Source organism: Serinus canaria, chromosome 5, assembly GCF_022539315.1.
Source record: "Serinus canaria isolate serCan28SL12 chromosome 5, serCan2020, whole genome shotgun sequence".
Lineage (NCBI taxonomy): Eukaryota > Metazoa > Chordata > Aves > Passeriformes > Fringillidae > Serinus > Serinus canaria.
The window spans coordinates 25,648,721-25,666,586 of NC_066319.1; the positions used below are offsets into that span (position 1 = coordinate 25,648,721).

The 17,866-nt window shown below is 39.9% G+C and overlaps 2 protein-coding genes across 6 annotated transcripts in view; both read left to right on the forward strand.

Annotated features, from left to right (window-relative positions):
• Window positions 1–17,866, forward strand: part of MAPKBP1 (mitogen-activated protein kinase binding protein 1) — a 529,170-nt gene that overhangs the window by 135,533 nt on the left and 375,771 nt on the right. The window lies entirely within an intron of this gene.
• PLA2G4B (phospholipase A2 group IVB) overlaps window positions 2,811–17,866 on the forward strand; it is a 29,596-nt gene continuing 14,540 nt past the window's right edge. Inside the window, exons 1-10 of one of the 5 annotated variants that reach the window (XM_009102442.4) lie at window positions 3,680–3,829; window positions 9,786–9,858; window positions 10,846–11,022; window positions 11,662–11,798; window positions 12,498–12,629; window positions 13,805–13,863; window positions 15,689–15,731; window positions 16,923–16,986; window positions 17,426–17,553; window positions 17,676–17,786. In XM_009102442.4, coding sequence (XP_009100690.1) covers window positions 3,809–3,829; window positions 9,786–9,858; window positions 10,846–11,022; window positions 11,662–11,798; window positions 12,498–12,629; window positions 13,805–13,863; window positions 15,689–15,731; window positions 16,923–16,986; window positions 17,426–17,553; window positions 17,676–17,786 — 945 coding nt within the window. In that variant the 5' untranslated portion in view covers window positions 3,680–3,808. Of the gene's footprint in view, window positions 3,830–9,785; window positions 9,933–10,845; window positions 11,023–11,661; window positions 11,799–12,497; window positions 12,630–13,804; window positions 13,864–15,688; window positions 15,732–16,922; window positions 16,987–17,425; window positions 17,554–17,675; window positions 17,787–17,866 lie in introns of all 5 variants that reach the window. The other 4 variants (XM_018907653.3, XM_050975237.1, XM_018907657.3 and 1 more) reach the window with 4 other exon arrangements.

Consider the following 17,866-nt stretch of genomic DNA (forward strand, 5'->3'; position numbering starts at 1 on the left):
AATTAACAGCAGGTTCTGAAAATGGTTGTTTGGAAAGTATTCAAAATTCTAAAATAATTTCAGAATGTTGTTTGCTCAGAATGGGGCAAGGGGGAAAACAATGAAAACTTAGCTTTAATTTCAAAAATAAATGTTACATGTTCTAAATATGGCATTTCTGAAGCTTGCTTTATAGCTCCTTGTTTCACATGATAACTTTGAATTGAAAAAATTGAGATATATTTTAATAAAGTTTTTGTTGTTGTTTGGGTTATTTTTTACAGTAGTTAAAGAAAACAAATATGGAAAAAATATTTTGGGGATCAGCTACTGAAAAAAACTACTTTTTTTCTCAATTTCTGAGAACATTTAAAAAATGTGGTTTGAATTTGACTATACACATTTCTTTTCTTAGATAACTATAATTTTCCTAATCTAGCCATTCAGCTGAACCAAGTTACAAACTGACTTATGAGGCAAAAAAAAGTGACTGTTATCGCCCATTGTCTCTGCCTGGCAAAACAATACATCTCCTCAAAATGCACATTCCTCCACCTACTCAGTGGTGTGGCTGCACCTAGCCCTAGAAAGAGCCATCACTTATCTCTATTTAAAAGCTTTTATGGAAGGAATGCAAAAGTTTTCTGAAACAAAGTTATGGGAGTTTTATATCTACAGGAGTGTGCTTTGGTAGCTGCCATCCTTCCTCATGAAGCTGCTGGGACCAAGGGTGGAAGGACTCTGAAGACAGTGCCTCAGTGAGGGCAGTTTTTGTACACCAAAGCTCAGTTTGAAATTTTGCAGTGCCATTGCTGGGGCAAATGATGATCTCCACTAAATGAGACTTCTGTCTCTTTTGTAGGTTCTGTCCCTGTTAGCTTTTCAGATTATGCCACCATAGGATAGTCCAGTTCACAATCATCTGGAGTTGATCCCACCATACCAATTGGTTTTTGGCAGCTCAGTAGCTTCCTGCAAGGGGCAGTTAGTGAGCAGCCCACTGGGTAAACTGCATGTAGCTGAATGCTAGATTAATTGACTTTTATTTCTTTCATGCTGAGCTTGCAGTATGGGCTTGCATTCCTTCCATTCCATTTGTTTCACAGTCTCTTGTGTGCATTACCCAAATGCCAACAGGTAGTGTATGAACCAATTTAACCTTGGTGTAATTGAATAGGTCTTTTTGTCTCTTCCCCCACCCCAGTTTATTCCCAAGTACTTTCTTAATAGCAGTTTGGAAAAGAAGTAAGATTCAGTCACAAATGTGGAATGAGACTGTCCTAATTAACAAGTACAATCTTTCTAGGATATCTTTTCTCTTTATCTCCTGAACTGTCTTTTACAATCTGATGCTGCAGGTACAGTATGGTATTTTCTGAGCCTAACTCCACTTGTATAAGCCTGGCATGACTGTCCTCCCTCTAAAAAGGGGAGGACTTGTGTACCATCTTGAAGTTGTTGCCTGGTTATTATCTAGTTCACTAACATATTCTGCTGTGCCCTCTTTGGTTCAGGTTTAACCTTTAAGTTTTGTTTTTCCTTCCTTACGCAGTTCCTTCCTTGTCTTACTTTCCACATGCAGTTGACTTTGTCTTACTTTCCCTGTGCTGTACATTTTTTATGTCTGCAGCAAGCCCTGATGTCACATAGCCCATCTCCCTGATGGCCAGCAGGAAATGGATGTAGTAGGTGTCAGCGTGCTTGTTGACAAGAAACACAAAACTTTTCTTTTGGCCATGCTCATTTACTGGACTTGGAGGGATTATTGGAAAAATTAGTTCCATAGCTCTCCAAAATAACTTTTGCACCTTGTTTTGAAGGCATTCTGGGAGCTTTTTTTCTTCTTTCCTGTTCCATTAAGACATTGGTCTCCCTGCATTAAAACAGCTCTTCTGTTTTTAATGTGTTGCTCTGTTTCCAGGCAGACATACCACTCTCTAAGTGGAGTTCATTGTTCTCTGGCTGGTTTTCCACTTGCCTTCTCTTTTGGAGGTAAATTTGTCAATGTACTGCTTTTGTCTCTCAGTTCACTATAGCAGCAGACTGTCTGATCAAAACTGCAACAGCAATACAAAAGTGGAAAACCAAGACTCCTCTCTGAAGAAGAGCTTTTTTCCTTTATTCTTTGCTTTTTTTCCTTGTCTCTGGAAATGGGATGTTACAGACTCCTGTGTCCATGGAAGCGAGAAGATGAGTGTGTGCACTGCAGTCTTAACTGGTCCTATCAAAGTGCCCAAGTGAGGCTGTTAAAGCAGTGTTACTGCAGGAGTCCTGCAGGCTTGCACAGTTAATTGCTCTGAACTCCACATTGCTTTCAAATGAGTTTTGATTGATTTTTCTTTGTAGCTGCCCTTTGATATACTACATGTAAACACCAGACCTTTATTTGAGATATCTTTCTTCTTAGTAGTTCAAAGATTTCAACCTAGTGTGTCTAGTCCTCACTGGTGGTGAGCATGGTGCTGCTTTCCAGAGCAGAGTCTGCAAAACATCAGTTTGAGTGGTTGGTTGTCACTTGCAGAAGCCCAGGAGCATCTGCCTAAAACTGATTTTAACAGGTGGCAGTTTTTTGTGGAAAATATTTTACAAAGTGGATGATCCACAGTATGTGTTTGACTTTCATGAAAAATCTGAAGCCAAAGATTTCAGGTAAACCTATTTTCCTAAACAACTATTGTGGTTATAATTAATTTTTTTTTTCACTTGTCAAAAAGCAAATTCATACTATTTGATGAAAATTAACTCTTGACATTTTCCATTAGTTTAAGGTGTCCACTGGCTGTTTTGTGAGGCGTGATCCTATCTGGTATTACTATGCCCCAGTGAGTACATACCTTACTGAAAACTTATGGTGGCCTCCAGGCCTTTTCCAAGTCTGGGTCGGTACACCATGAAATTGCAAGTGTGGATTAAGGTACAGACAGAGCAGATTGCTTGGAGCAATGTCCTGACAGGAGCCCTGTCAGCAGGTCACAGTAGACATGGGAGAAGTGGAGGAAGCCATGCCATCTTCAGGGATGCCTTAGGACCCAGCCATCTTCAGGGATGCCCTGTTGACTCAGCACTGTCTACAGCAAGTTGATGGGGGAACAGGATGGGAAGCTGGGAAATGTCAAGTTGTCATATTCATATAAGTAGCAGGTAGAGGGAAAAAGCCCAGAAGGCATGCAGCTTTCCCTTTCTCTGCCAATATTTATCTCAATTTCACCAGCATCTCTGCCTTGGCCAGGTGATCAGCCAGTAGGCACTTCCAGCTCAGGAGTCGTGATTTACCAGTTGTCAGAAAGATTCCTGATAATATATTGGGAATATATCAAGTCCCTGTTGTAGGAAAAGTTGAAAAGAGCACTCGGAAGTGGGTTGGTCTCCCACCAGAGATTGTAGTAGGTGAGATTGGGTTCTGCATTCCCTTTGGCCTTCTTTTTCATGGAGTATTTTGTGGAAGAACTTAAAAGCTCCTGAAAATTAATCTTCTGACTAGATTTGTGGAAGGGGTGAGAGTGAAGGAAGACTTTCTGAACATGTCAGAATCAACCCAAAAACCTGGTGGGAGGATGTTAGAGCAACAGCAAATTGTGAGAAATACTAAAAGTGTCAGCCTTTCTGCTCACCTCTGACATTGCAGATCTTTCCCTCTCAGATGTAGGCAGGCTCTCCTCCACACAGAGGAGGCAGAGGGTGGAGCTCGGCGCCTGTATAAATTATATGTGTCCTTCAGGTTATTTCAGCAGCAGCAGCAGCAGCAGCACAACAAGCTGCCAGCCTGTTTGTCAGCTGACAGATCTGTTAACCAAATTGGGGTTTCGGTCCTGCCGCCATCTTCAGTGCCATGGGGAGCCCACCAGCCAAGGTAAGAGAGCGGAGCCCCGCGCTCGCCGTGGCCGGGCACCTCGCTCTTGGCCCTCTCTGCTCCAGCTGTCCCGAGCAAACTCCCTCCTCCGTGCATCTGCTGGGATGCAGAGCCTGCTGTGGTGGGGCAGGGGCATCCTGATCTGTGCAGCCTGGCCGCTCTCCTCTTTTACCTCACAGTAACTGATGCGTAAGCGAGCTTCAGAGAAAGCACACAGCAAATGGGGCGCTTTGCCTTTGTCCTTGGTGTGCATGCCAGAGTGAAGTCCCTGGAGGAAGAGGAGGCTGCTCTTGGAGAGCTTACCTCCCATAAAATGAAAGTGCTTTAGCTCTCCTGCGTGCTTTTCTTGAACACATGTTCATTGCTTCCCCCAGCTGAAATAAACCAAGAGCTTTATCTAGCAACAAAGCATAATCTATATTACTTTAGCTGCAGGGGAGACATCTAATGACCTGTTTGACCTGTTTAGATCTAACTATTTTTAATGTAATGTTTACAGCTTTTGCAATTCTAGTGGAAGTATTTCATGTCTGGACTTGAGTTTTCTAATAGTAAGTTCCATTCAGAGATTTTAACTGATGGCTTTTAGTATAAATCAACAGAACTATTAGCTGAAAATTCGTTTTCTCATGTATATCTTAAAAAAAAAATCAACATGTGTGTTGATTTTGTCTGAATGCAAAGCATGAATTATTTACAGATAATCATTTTTTATGTATCAAATTCTTATTCAAATTTCACAACAAATAAAAGAAAGATGGGCATTCATGGGCTTAAAATGTAGTGAGAAACAATGTTACATGCTACAGCCTATAGAGGTCATTAATGGTGCCATGGTAATATTTGCAGGCAAAGTTAAAGATTAGAAAAATATCAGTAGCTTGAACAGATGGTTCAAGGGATAGATTAAAAATATACAAACATTCAAGAAGAGAAAATAAATTGTAAATGCCATGTACTTTCTGGATAAAATTTGTATCTAGTCCATCTACCAGTTAGTTCCAGACGTATCTCTCTATTGTAGACATGAATATTATTTATCTGTTTTAAAGATCAATGTTGTATCTAGTGAGACAGTTCTGGAGCTGATAAATGGGTAGATAGCTCAGGTACAATTTTATCTAGAAAGTTTCAGTGACAGAATTCTTGCATTTCACCCCAATGCTGCAACGGCTATTCCGTGAGTACAGAGACTCCTGGTTAATAGGCACCACTGCCAAAAGGCTTGAGTGCAAGCATAGTTTCAGGTCAGAAAGCTTCTGTTCCCAAGGAACGAGATTAATTCAGTACTGCAGGTGGCCCTGCTGTTGTGTCAGGCAAGCCAGTGTTTCAGTTTGTATAAGTAGGTAAATAGATATGGAAATAAGAACAGAGTGGTTTTGTGTTTTTTTTTTTTTTCTTTTACATTAAAAAACCCACATGTTTAGAAGTGCGTTGATTCTTTGAACTATCTAGGAAGATCTCCTAATCTCCAGTTAGATTTTTGCACTTTAGGAGAGCTACCAAATTGACACACAAGTGATTGTCAGTATTAATTTACAACTTATCATATTCGTAACAATGTCTTTTCTTTTGCTCAGAAAAGAATAATCCCTTCTTACAAGTTTTATTTTATGGACTGTGGAATAATTTTCATTTGGAAAAATACTCAGAAATTTTTTCTTACAAAGCCCCAAGGGACCCACTCATATGTGTAAAGCGGTGACTGATATATATGAACAGGAGATACATCCCAAATCCACAATGATTCTTGAAGTAATCCATCAGTGATTACATGAAATCACGGTATATGTTTGTAAGGTGAATTGGATTTCCTCACAAATTGTTCAACTTCCAATGGTAAAATTTGGGACAATTGTGTTTCCCAAGCAAAATGAGACTCTCATAGTTTTCAATATTTCTTCAGTCAGTCACTTTTTCCACTAGAGCTTTTCATCCCTTTAATTTTAATGAAAGTAGGCAGCTGGTTGGAAAGACAAATTTCTAGCAGTGTTCTCAGTGATGGAAGGGATAAGAGCCCACACTAGGTATTAGGGGATCTAGAGGAAGAGAGTGCTTTAGAACCAGGGTGGTAATTAAGCTTTCTTATAGTTTATACATTTATAGATTTCATCTCAGTTTCGTAAATTGCCAAATTGTAGTTGGACCAAATCCTCAGTATCTAACATAAAATAATGGTAAGCATATACCAAATAATTACATTGGTGTGAGATCTTGTAGGCAAGGTATTGTACAGCTTCTAGTACACCACTGGAGAAAGAAGTAATCCATGAAATAAATTAATTATTCATGTCTGAAACATATGTATAAAGCTGAGTGACAAATCCTACAACTATTATCAAAATGTCAGAAGACAGCAAAATCCTCATCTAAAGCTTAATGTAATTTGGCATTATCCCCTGGTGAGAACTCTGCTCAGAGGGCTGCCTAAGCTTGGTGCAGGGGGAGTGAAACACTGACATTCCAATCAGCCTTCCAACATGCACAAACCAAGGACTCATTTAAAATAAAAGAAAAAGAGAACATGGAGTTATGGGATGAGGTTCCCAGACTGCAGAAACTTCCCTAGAATACTGATTTTCTAGTGAAGCTGGCCATGAGATCATCTTGTAGAAGCAGCATGGAGGTGCAATGAAGACTGAAATCAAACTTTTAAGTTCTTGGTAGGTTTTTCTCCTTTTACTGCCATCCACAGATTGTTTTGGTAGGCTCCTAAATATTTATGAGCTTTGAGAAGATTTCATATGCTCAAAGTTGTCTTTTTGGAATGAAACCTTAAGTGACTAACAGCCTGTAAACAAGAGATTTATGTCTCCTTCCAAAGATGATCAACATTCCTCTGGAAGGAAGTCAGTGAGCTGTATTATTACAATCAAGGAGATGGTGGCAACAGATGTGAATTTTCAGTCTGTTAAGGTTTGATACAGCTGTGGCAATCCTGACATGCTAGTTTTATCTCCTGATTCCTGACTCTTCTGTATTTTAAACAGCAATTACTCTCAAAGCTTGGTTTGAGAGTACAGATATATAAAGATAAATACTGTCAAGTGAAAAGAAGTTTATTTTTTTTTTTTTCTCCCCCCAAATTTTAACCTTCCCTTTGGTACTCTGGAGATGCTACTGTTTATTGGCCTGGAGTGCAATTGCTTAGGATGCAGCAACACACAGGTAGCTGAATCCTGGGCTCTGTTGTGGGCCCCAGTGTAACACTAGTAATTTCCCAGCAAAAATAGAATGATGTGCTTCTGGGAAAGCTGCCTTTGACTCTGGATGTTTACAGAGGGGTTTTGTTACTCTCTGCATGCCTGTACAAGAAACCATGTTCCTCCCAAGGAAGTGAGCTAAAACCAACAAGAGCAATGCAGCTGCCAGTCTGTCAAGGGCTGTCTGGATAGGGTGTCTGCACTCATCAAGTTGCATTAATTGTGAAGTTACGTGTTGCTTTTCATGTCATGAAAATAGCAAATGGTACCTCTAACTGTAATTATTTTTTGTAGAAGGGTATTCTGGTGTATCAGCACTTTCAGGCAAAGATGTTATTTTAGACCATCCAAATCAGACCTTAGGAGTGTGCTCTGGACTGTTGAAGAAAATTAGCTCTGCCTTTATCTGATGAGAAAATGAATGGTTATCACAGGTTGGAGTAACTTTAGTCTTGGGAAAGGGATGGTTTCTGGCTTCCTTGTGGGATTTGCAGAGCCCTTAGGGTTTATTATGGCCACACTTTCCCATTGAATCTCTTTGCCTTTTATCCTGCAATAACACCAGGACTAAGCTGCACCAGATCAGGAGGAGTGAAAAGTCACCTTTGATGTTTCCATCGTTTGGCAAATGTTGACATGCTTAAGGAAAGTGATTGCTGTTGGAAGGGGAAGGGAGGAGGAGCGAGGCACTCTGGCTGTAGTGGCAGAGGATGAAAACATGACATCTGTCACATCTGAGAGTACTCTAAAGATGACCTGCAGATGCACCATTTTGATAAGTAGTTAGGAAATTTTCATCACTAAATGTTTCAAAGCAAAATTTATGCCAACATGTATTTCTTCAGTGAAGGCAGATTCTGTGAATGGTTTGGGCTTCTGTTGAGCAAGGGAGAAGTTGATTACAAAATGACTAAGAATTAACATATTAATTAAAACTAGTCACCTCTGTAATTGTCTACATAATCCAATAATTCATGTAAATGAAAACCACTAAGAATGCTGAGTGAGTGTTCCAGCTAGTAGTTCTATGATAAATAACTATTTGCACAGGAATATTGAAGTCAAATTCTTTCAGCAGGCAACTCGAATAATATGGAAGTGTCCCAATTAGAACTTGTAATGTCCACAATGCATTAAGCTAAGGAAGTTTTAAATATGTCAGTTTTAAATTTGGAGGAAAACATACTAGAAAGAGTTCTTGTCACACAAAAACAAATTTGCTTTGCAATTTTATACAAGCCAAGAGACAGACTAAAATGATTTTATATGTTTAACAAGGATTTCTTTGGTCAGGGCAGCTCTTAAATATAAATCTGAATTTAAAAATTATGTAACTTTAAGTGATAAATTAAAATTTAAGATAGGCCTTTGTTTGAACATGCTAATTCACAGTTCAGATGATATCCGTCTCATGTAATGTAATTTACCTCTAAACCAGCCTGAATGAAACTGAATGCAGGCTATTCTCATCTCTAATAAACATGTCCACTAATAGCCTCCACCTCATTTTAAAATAATTTTAGATTAACTGTAGTGAGTGACTCTTTCTGTAGAGAGGTTCCTCCTTCCCCAACAGTTTGTATCTACAGAGTTAATAATTTCCTTGTCAGGAAAATTAGTCATGGTGCTAACTTTCAAAATAAAATTGTCAAATTATTTAGTGACAGTGTAATGAGATTCCCTGTTTAGTCAAATAGAGATATTATTTCAGTTGGTAGTTTAAGCTTTAAGTTTTAATTTATTAGTGGTAGTGGGACCGTCGTAACTGCATGTTATTATTTCTTAATATTGCTGACAAGCCATGCTAGTATGGCATGCAGAAAAACAACAACAACAAAAAAAAGTAGAAGAAAAATAAAAGGAAATTTAAATGCACCAATTTGAAAAAAGATTAAAGTATTTTCCCTGCTTCTGTTATTAAGATTGTTACATTTATATATGTGTTCATTCATGCTTCTCAGAACATCTTTTGAAAATGGCAAGCATCTTCTGAATAGCTTAATCTGGAAAGCTTTAGCTGTCAAGAGTTAGGAACAAGTAACTTGAAAGAGTGTTAAAATGATAGCCTGCCTGTGATAGAAATAAATCTCATGTCTGGAAGGCAAGTGCTTCCATTTCCATGAGGTATTTTCAGGATACATAACAATATGGAATTCTGTGATATCACACCTGCAAAGCAGAGCAGTTTTTATTTTGTCTGAAGGGTCTCTGCTGGGCCTGTGGTCTATTCCCTCAAAGTCAGCAGGGCCACTTGGTGAGCTTGCCCTATTTACAAGCATCACAGAAATTTAATCTTAGTTCAGATACAAAGTCAGAAGTTTACTGTGCATTTTGGTGAGCACCATGCCCTGGCCTGGGTAGGTCAGCTGTGCCATGACCTGGGCAGGCAGCTGCAATTCCTAATATCCCCTTTCAAAGGCCCCATTGTGGGTGGCACAGGACCCTTGGGGTGTTGGCAGTACAACCATCACTGTGGCCATACACTGCCTGAAAACAAGTGCCTCTGGGGTGACAAAGAAAGCTTTCCATACCATTGTCTGTGCCCGTGTTTTCTCTCTGTCTTCATTTACTCCAGCTCCTTAGCAAACAGCCCAGTGCCCTGCTGTGTTTTCATCTCAGCGTGGTGTACTGCCCCTTGAAGGTGGTCACCTCCCTTCCAACAGACATGGGCAGACTGTCCCCTGTACTATTCAAAATACATCTTGTTTTTGCATTCTGAGCTGATCAAATTATTGCCTTTGTTTTCTCTGCAGATGAAGTTTTGCCCCATCCACATGCTTTCTGTAAGAATCATACAAGCTAAGAACATCAAGTCAAGAGACCTGTGTGAGTTGTGGTTTGATTGTGTTTTTAGTCACCTCCAGAGTTTACACAGTGAGCAATATTCTTAAGTTCTGAAGGTATGCAAGCAACGTACGTAAAGCACAGCAATATAAATACTAATGCCAGGGCTATAATTAGATCCAATGTCTCAGGTATCATTAGATTGGAGTACATCTCTAGTGGCGTTTCAGGGAACTGGCAAAAAACAAGACACTCAGATTAATTTTCTGGGCCAAGAAGGGAAGGTAGACTTCATTAAGACACTGCGATCTATGAATCTGCTTGGGCAGAAATTTTGCCATGCAGGCTGTGAATTAGGGACCTTTTATTGAAACGTACCTATTTTACACAATAATCATAGGTAAATTAGAGAGTTTCAAGCCTTCTAAAATACTTTATCTTTCAGGGTATTTGCTGACCAGTTACAATGAATTACATTGATAGTTTTGTTTAAGGAGGACCTCTGCAGATCCAGTTCTAAGCCCATGCTGAGCATACAGGCAAACCAGACTTTTCTGTGTACTTTTGTGTTCAAGTGTCTTTAACTCATTATCTCCCCTTCACAGCCTCCTATGTCTCCTCCTCCAGGTGTGCTGTGGACCAGCTATTCAGCTGCCATTTTTGCAGAGGTCTCCAATGAGTTCCTCAGAGGCATTGAGCTGCCTTTTGTCAGTTTGGAAACTTCTGGCCTGTGTATTCCTCTAGTGAAAAATGACTCACTCAGCAGAAAAAAACATCACTTTGCAATGATTTACTTGAGTCACTGAGCTGAGACCATCCATGCCTTGCCATGCAGGGCCGAGCCCGGATGTGAGGGAGAGCAGGGGGAGTGAATCCCCTGTCGGTTGAGTAACTGCCTGCCAAAGGCTTCTTGTGCTCCAGTGGCAAATGCCACCTAGGACCATCCAGAGGTGGACACTAGAAAGGTGTTAGTGTGACAAGGCCTGTATTTCTGAGTTTCAATGATCTCTTCTATCTACTCTATTGAAGGGACAGTTCCACTTTCGTGCCAAAACCTTGCGGGGCAATGTTATTCACTGCTTGATACCAGTCTGAAGTATTTAGGCATCTCGGGCTGCAGTAGAAATCTTCCATCAAGTCCTGACTCCAGCTCTGAAAGACATCACCTGGGAGATTTCCTTTCACACCGTTGCCAAGCTTCACAAAGTAAATGCACTTCCCCACCCCGGCTCTCCCCAAAGGATGGCTGCTCGAGGCACTGCCTGCACTAACCATATGGAATAGATATAGGATGGAAGTGAAATGAAGATTTCCGACTTGCTTGTGCCCTCCAGTTCTTGGGCCCACGCTGGCCTTGAGCTGCCACAGATCATCTTGCCTAGTGCCTAACACCTCTAGACAGCCATTATGTCCCCTCCGCATGCTTGTGTGACTCAACTGAGCAAGCCAGACTCTGATCTTGGCTGTAATATGCATTCTTCTTTCCTGTAATCATCCTAACAGCCCTTTGTGGAACCAGCTGCAGTTTCAGTTTAACTTTTTAACATCATTGACTGGAATTGTAAGGACTATGCCTGAGGAATGGTCAGTGGGCATAGTCCACTTTCCTCTTTCTCTTCACATGGGAAACGTGGCTCTTAGTGTACTTTGTGTGTGCATGTGTACATTTGCAGTTTGTAGTTACTCAGTAATTAGATGGTTTTCCTTGGTTGTTTCCAAACGGTGATCTCTTTACTAATTAAAAAAAAAAAAAGTAGTAATATTTATTAATCTCCAGGATTACGGCCTAGCCCTACTGTTCCTCTATAACACTGGCATCAGGTTTTTAATTTTTCTCTGCTGCAGTGACGGCATCAGACTGCTATGTACGCTTGTGGCTGCCGTCTGCTTCGCCTGGAAAGCTTCAGACCAAAACCATCAGGAATTCTGACAACCCTGTCTGGAATGAGACTTTCTACTTTAGGATCCAGAGAGAAGTTGAGGTAGTAAAAAAATAGAATTTTCACCAATTTGAATAGCTCAGAATCTGCAGTAGACACTCTGTTGATTCTCTGTGCTAAATAACTTTAGAAAATGCTTGCTTAGCAGACTGGTTTGCACAGAAGAGTAGACATAAGAAGTAGTACTTTGCTCAGCTATTTACAGACATTGCTGATGTAAATGGCTGCATCTAAGCTAGTCCAGACTCTCTTTGTTGTCACCTGAGTGAAATAAGCCCTACTGTAGCATGCTTCTGTGCTATTTTGGCATGGCTAACTTTGAAAGAGCTTTCCTTCCCTCCACCAGTTCTATGGGAAGAGTAGAGAAGCTGCTGTGGTGTAGACAACAAATTTAATCCTTCCCTAAGTTGTGGAATTTGGAGAACTTTGGGAATGAAGAAACTAAGTCTGTTCTTTGGGTGGGTTAGCAGTGGGGTGCAGAGCACTGGCATCTTTCTGTCTCAGGAGAGTGGGAACCTCTGTTATAGCTGTCGCTGTAGTTCTTTTCCATTTCACAAGTTTCCCAAGATTGGGTGTAATAATGTTCTACATTAGCAGACTACTGAAGGAAAGGACATGCTTTTTCATTCTTACTGCTCTGCTAGTGAAACAGTCGCAATAATAATTTTTTTCTATAATATTTTTTTTGTTTCTGTCTAACAGAAGCTCAATAAGTGTTCTTACTTATTTTTCTGCTACCAGAATATTTTAGAATTGGCAGTGTGTGATGAAGATGTACTCACCAAAGATGACATGCAGTTCACAGTTCTTTTTAATGTTGCTAGAATCAGACCTGGGGAGACAATCCGCGAGACATTTGCTTTGAAATCAGAGGTAAGGGCTGAAAACACAGGGAGAGATTGACAAGATCTTGTTGTCCACATTGTCTTCCATGTTAGGTAGGGTTTGGATCTTCATGAACAGGTATATATCATTATCAATACCTCATCAAAGCAGATATAGTTTTGCTGTATTTTTGTGACTTCATGGATCTCTTTTTACAAATTCAGAAAATGAAGCTGCTTCTGTCTCATGCTCTCTAAGGGTAACATATTTTAACAAGAAGCATCTGCAAATAATAATTTTTATCCTTTAGAATCCAAAGAAATACTTGCTTACCTTTCAGCTTTATCCCACTTTTGCCATGCTTGGGGGAAATTTCCTCATAAAAGGCAACTTATTTATTAAAAACATGAAAACAATTCACTCATCACTTGAATTAAATGGTTCTTTCGGGTGTTTTTCCCTGTTGGTGTTTGTGCTGGGTTTCCTTCTAGATTTCTCTAGCCCATAGTAAAGGAACGTCTGTCCTGCTAACATCTTTGGTATTTTATTAAGGAGACCATGAAAGAGAGTTGCCCAGTAAACAAAGCTGGGATAGGTCTCTGACAACTCCTGGGCTTGTCTGTTGCTGAGGTGTTGCTACACACTCATTACAGGAGAGAGACAGCCCATAAAAACAGCTACTTCCCACATGCTGAAAGCTGTTAGCATGGATTTTCCTTGTGACCCTGCTGGCTGGTGCTGTGCACTTCTCAGCCAGTGGGTGAGTCACTGGGAAATACAATGATTCAATAACCACTTCAGTCACTTGCCTAATTCATCTCCTCTGGGTTCAGTTCAAATGTGCTTTGAATGGTTTGTATGTGAAAATGTCTCTGGTCTTAGTGACATTTCTTGCTGAGCTTCTATGCCTTTCCCCCATGCTCATTATCTTGCAGAGAGCCATCATAGTTCCTTTTCAATCAAGATCTCCCTCTCAGCCAGAGAGGGAAATATGTATAATTCTACGTATCACACAATGGGAGATTATTAATCTTATGTGCCAGACTTTCACAAGTCTGTGGTTTCTGTTGCAATTTCAGCTTTGGAAAGACACAAAACCAAACTCTTTTTGGTATCATTAGCAGAAGAGATGTCAGGCCTTGAAGTGCTCTTTGGGTGTATCTGGGCTGCCAAATTCTTGCAGCCTTCAATAATCTATATTTATTTTACCCATTTCTTTTTAGACAGAGAGGTGCTCTAAGAAATGGGAAAGTTTGGAAGTGGAATTCTGGATGGAAAGAGTGTGAGTAAAACTCCAAAGCTAAAAGGTATAGATCTGCCAGGGAGTAATGATACCTCAGAGGATGAGAAACTTCTTCCAGCTCTTTCTCCCAGCAGTGAACCTAAATCACAGTTTCAATTTTTTTTTTTTTACCTTACCTTTTCTAGATAATTCCACCTTTCAGTATATTTCATACAGATCTTAAACTTCTGTAGAACATGTATATCTAGATCCTGGAGACGTAATAAAATTGTCACAATGTGATAACTTTTACACAAGGTGAATGTGAAACTTAATGTGAGTGCTCTTCAAATTGTTGATATTAATTGAACAATGCCTAGAACATTGGGGAATTTCTCAGAGACCATAAAACTTGTCTTGTATTATTATAACAATGTATACATGGAGTTATGTAGACAGTACCAGGGAAGTTGCCCATTTAGCAATAGCTTAGCTAAACTGAAAAAACATACAAATAATGAAAATAAGACCACCCCCCTCAAAGTGGTAATCAGCATTGTCTGCAGGAGAACAAGTTCCATAAGATAAATTTTATCTGTCTTTTAAATCCTATCACAGGCTTGGTTGAAGAGAACTCCCTAAACTACACATTCTGGAATATTTGAATTTAGCATTAGCAAAAAAAGAAAAAAAAAAAAAAAAGAAAAAAAAAAAAAAAAGAAAAAAGGAAAAAAAATGTAGTCCAGTGAAAACTGGCTAACTTGTGTGATCAGGAACTGTAAGTAAGACAAATAAGACTTCTTATTCTTAAACATGAGGAAACTGCAGGAAAAAAATCATTTGTGTTCTTGGTTAATTTTTCCCACAGTGAAACTCCAAATGTATTTAATTTACCTTTGAGAGGTACCTTAGGAGATGTTATCACATATGATGATGGTAATCATCTCTTGCAAATGTGGAAGCAGTCACAGTCAGGCACATAAAAGGTCAGAATGAGAAGCAGTGCTTCGGAGCTGGATTCAGACTAGAAATAAGAGGAACATCTTTTACCATTCAAGTTATAAGGCACTTGGATGATGACCATTCTCAGAAATCAAACCTAGTTATTTAAATACATTTTACAGTTGAAACAGAAGTTTTAAGCCTGGAAATGGTGTTTGATGAAATACCCTAGACATACAAAGGTTAAGTACTACATAATTTCAATGGCCCTTTCAGATATATGTAAGCACTTATGACTGTCTAACATAGAAGTGTTGGAATATTTGCCTTAGTGAAAGATGCTGGTAGTAGACTCTACAGATTACTCATGTAATTAAATAGCCACATCCATTCAGTGACAGACCAAGGTCTTAAAAGGTAAAACATCTGGGACAAAGACTTTTTATTGCTTACCTCTGTGTTTTGCAGTTATACATGTAGCACAGTGGGAGCTAATTCTTATTTGCCATTCATTTCATCTGTGATCAGCCGTAAGTTATAATATGAACTAGTCAGAAATGTCTTTCCTAATGAGTGTTTGCAGAACACATTAATAGTAGTCTTTGCTTTCTGCAAGTCATATGGTCACTTATTAATAGCAGGACATGATTCCACATATTCCAATATGCCTTTGTTCTGCTGTAACTTAGCACATAGTTTTAGGCATTAGTGTTTTTATGGGCTTTCCTCTCTGTCTTTTTGTTTGGGTGCTGTATTTTGGTTCACATGCTTAACACGGGATCATGTATTTTTGCCTTATGGAAAACAAATTGTGATAACTTACCTATATTCAAATTAAGTGGGAAAGGTCATATACCTGCTATTTAAAAAACGAAACAAAACACACCAAATCCACCTATTCATACAGCTTTTTTTGTTTGTTACTCGTTTTTGTTTTTTTCAGTCCTGGTCCTCCAGAGCATCTCATTACCAATGATGTCCTAGTGGTAAGGTTCCCATGAGAATTTATCTTGGAATGACATCTGTTTCATTTTGATCCTCTCCTCTTCCCCCCATTTTGTAGAAAGAACACAACCTACCATGATAGATAAGAGCATGGTGTGCATTTTAAAGTCAGAGAGATGGGACAGTGCCCTGGTGTTACAGCTCAGTTGTTGCCCTCTCCAGAAAAAAACAGCAGCTCAAAGTCCTTGAAGTCCTCAGCTATTACAGAGGTCAATATGTTGCCAGGCTGTGGTTTGTTACTCTTGCAGAGCCCCATATTTATTGGTGTTCAAAGTGAAAACTGATTGTGTTTCTCGTAACACAGCATGGTACTTGGCAGGAAGAACAAAGGTTATAAAAGGTCTGTAGAAGACAATAGTAGGTGTTCAGTGTGCTTGTGACTGGAAGGGTATCTAATGTAACAGCTTTTTGGGAAATGAGGTTTTTAATAAAGAGTTATTTTAGCTGTTGAAACATAGAGCCCTGTTTTGGTGTTAGTCAGCATGTAGTACATTGCCTGTCTCCTTGGGATGGCCCAGCAGCTAAGGAGTACCAAGGACTTCATGCCAACTCCTCCAAGCCTGCCATGGTTCCCAGATGCTAGCCCTTGATACCCCTGAGGCAAAGTAACACATCTTCTATTCTTTCCCCCTCATTTTCTGTGTGAGGCACAAGAGTTGCAATGACTGGCATGCATTGTTCCTGAAATGACTTGGAAAACTGTCCTGGCATGAGTTATTAAAGGTGAACTGGAGTGACTCAGGTGGAGGGTAGGGTGGAACAAATTCATGATTTCCCTACATCAGGGCCAATAGGAAGATGCTTTTTAGGCTAATCACTGCCACAATACATAGAAACTCATCATTAGGTATTTCCCCCCACCCTTCCTAGATAATTATTAGATATATGTGTTTGGGCACCAGTGTGCTGTACAGAGTTTCCTGATTTTGGGGTAATTTGAATGTGTTAACAACCTCTGACAATGCACCACTGTGTTGACACTTGGACACAGTGCAACTTGGGCTACTGTCCTGCAATAATGAGCTCTGAATTTTCTCTTGGATCGCTCTCAGCACTGAGACCAATTCAGTTGGCTCAGTATTATAGGTGGTGGTTGTCTGCAGGATGTTTCATTATTTGCAGCAGATATGTTATCTGCTTTCTTCACCCTTTTCCATTTCTGCCTTTTGCAGTCTCGTGAGGTTTGCTGCTTGGAAGTGCACGTAGACATTAACGAAAGTAGGAGATACTTGAAAGGTATGGCAATTTCTCTGTGAACTGAGGACGTGACCAAACCAACCCTATTATAGTCATTCAGACCCAGATGGAGGCATTTGAGAGTACAGGGATAACTAAGAATGTTCTAAATTACATAAAGGTAGTGATCTAAATGATAAAATGCAATGCATTGAAATGCCCTGAGCTGCTCTGGACTGGTCTCTTTGTCTTTTCCTTGGGGCTATCAAGTTTGGACACAGTAGACTTTGCTAGTGGAAGTAAGAGAAGATGCTGACTCTGGGAGCACTTTTATGGGGATAAAGGCAGGAGTACCAGGTCCTGTGCTGGAGAAGACCTGCCAGTGGGGTAGTTTACAGAGGAGCTACCACAGAAAATTACTCCACCAGAACAGTTTGCCAGCTTTGCTAGCTCTTTTGCCCGAGCAGTATTATTCTCTAAACAAGCCTGTTTTTACTAGAGGGTAAAAATCTCGTGCTTACGGTGCCTGCATCCCACGAGAGAACACAGAAGACGACAGAGGACACCGACACTTTCTACTTCCACTGCGTGAAGGCTTGGGAGCCAGTTCTAAAAGTCAGGCTGCAGGTAATGGGCACCACACACCGCTACTGTTCTTACTGCTTGCTTCCTTCTGGTGTGACCAAAACAGCAGAGAACTGCACTGTTTCTTCTCTGTGAATACAGTCCATGCTTTTTGTTTTGTATAGAAAGTTTCTGATAAGGAAGATGACGACAGCAATTTAAGTGACACCTTAACGGTACCACTGAAATTTCTCCCTGTTGGACATAAAGTGAAAATAACCCTTCCCGTAAGACACGTAAGTTTTTCAAAATTTGTGTCTGGTAAGGAGAGTAGAATAACTTTCACTATTTAACACATTAATATTAAAAAAAACCA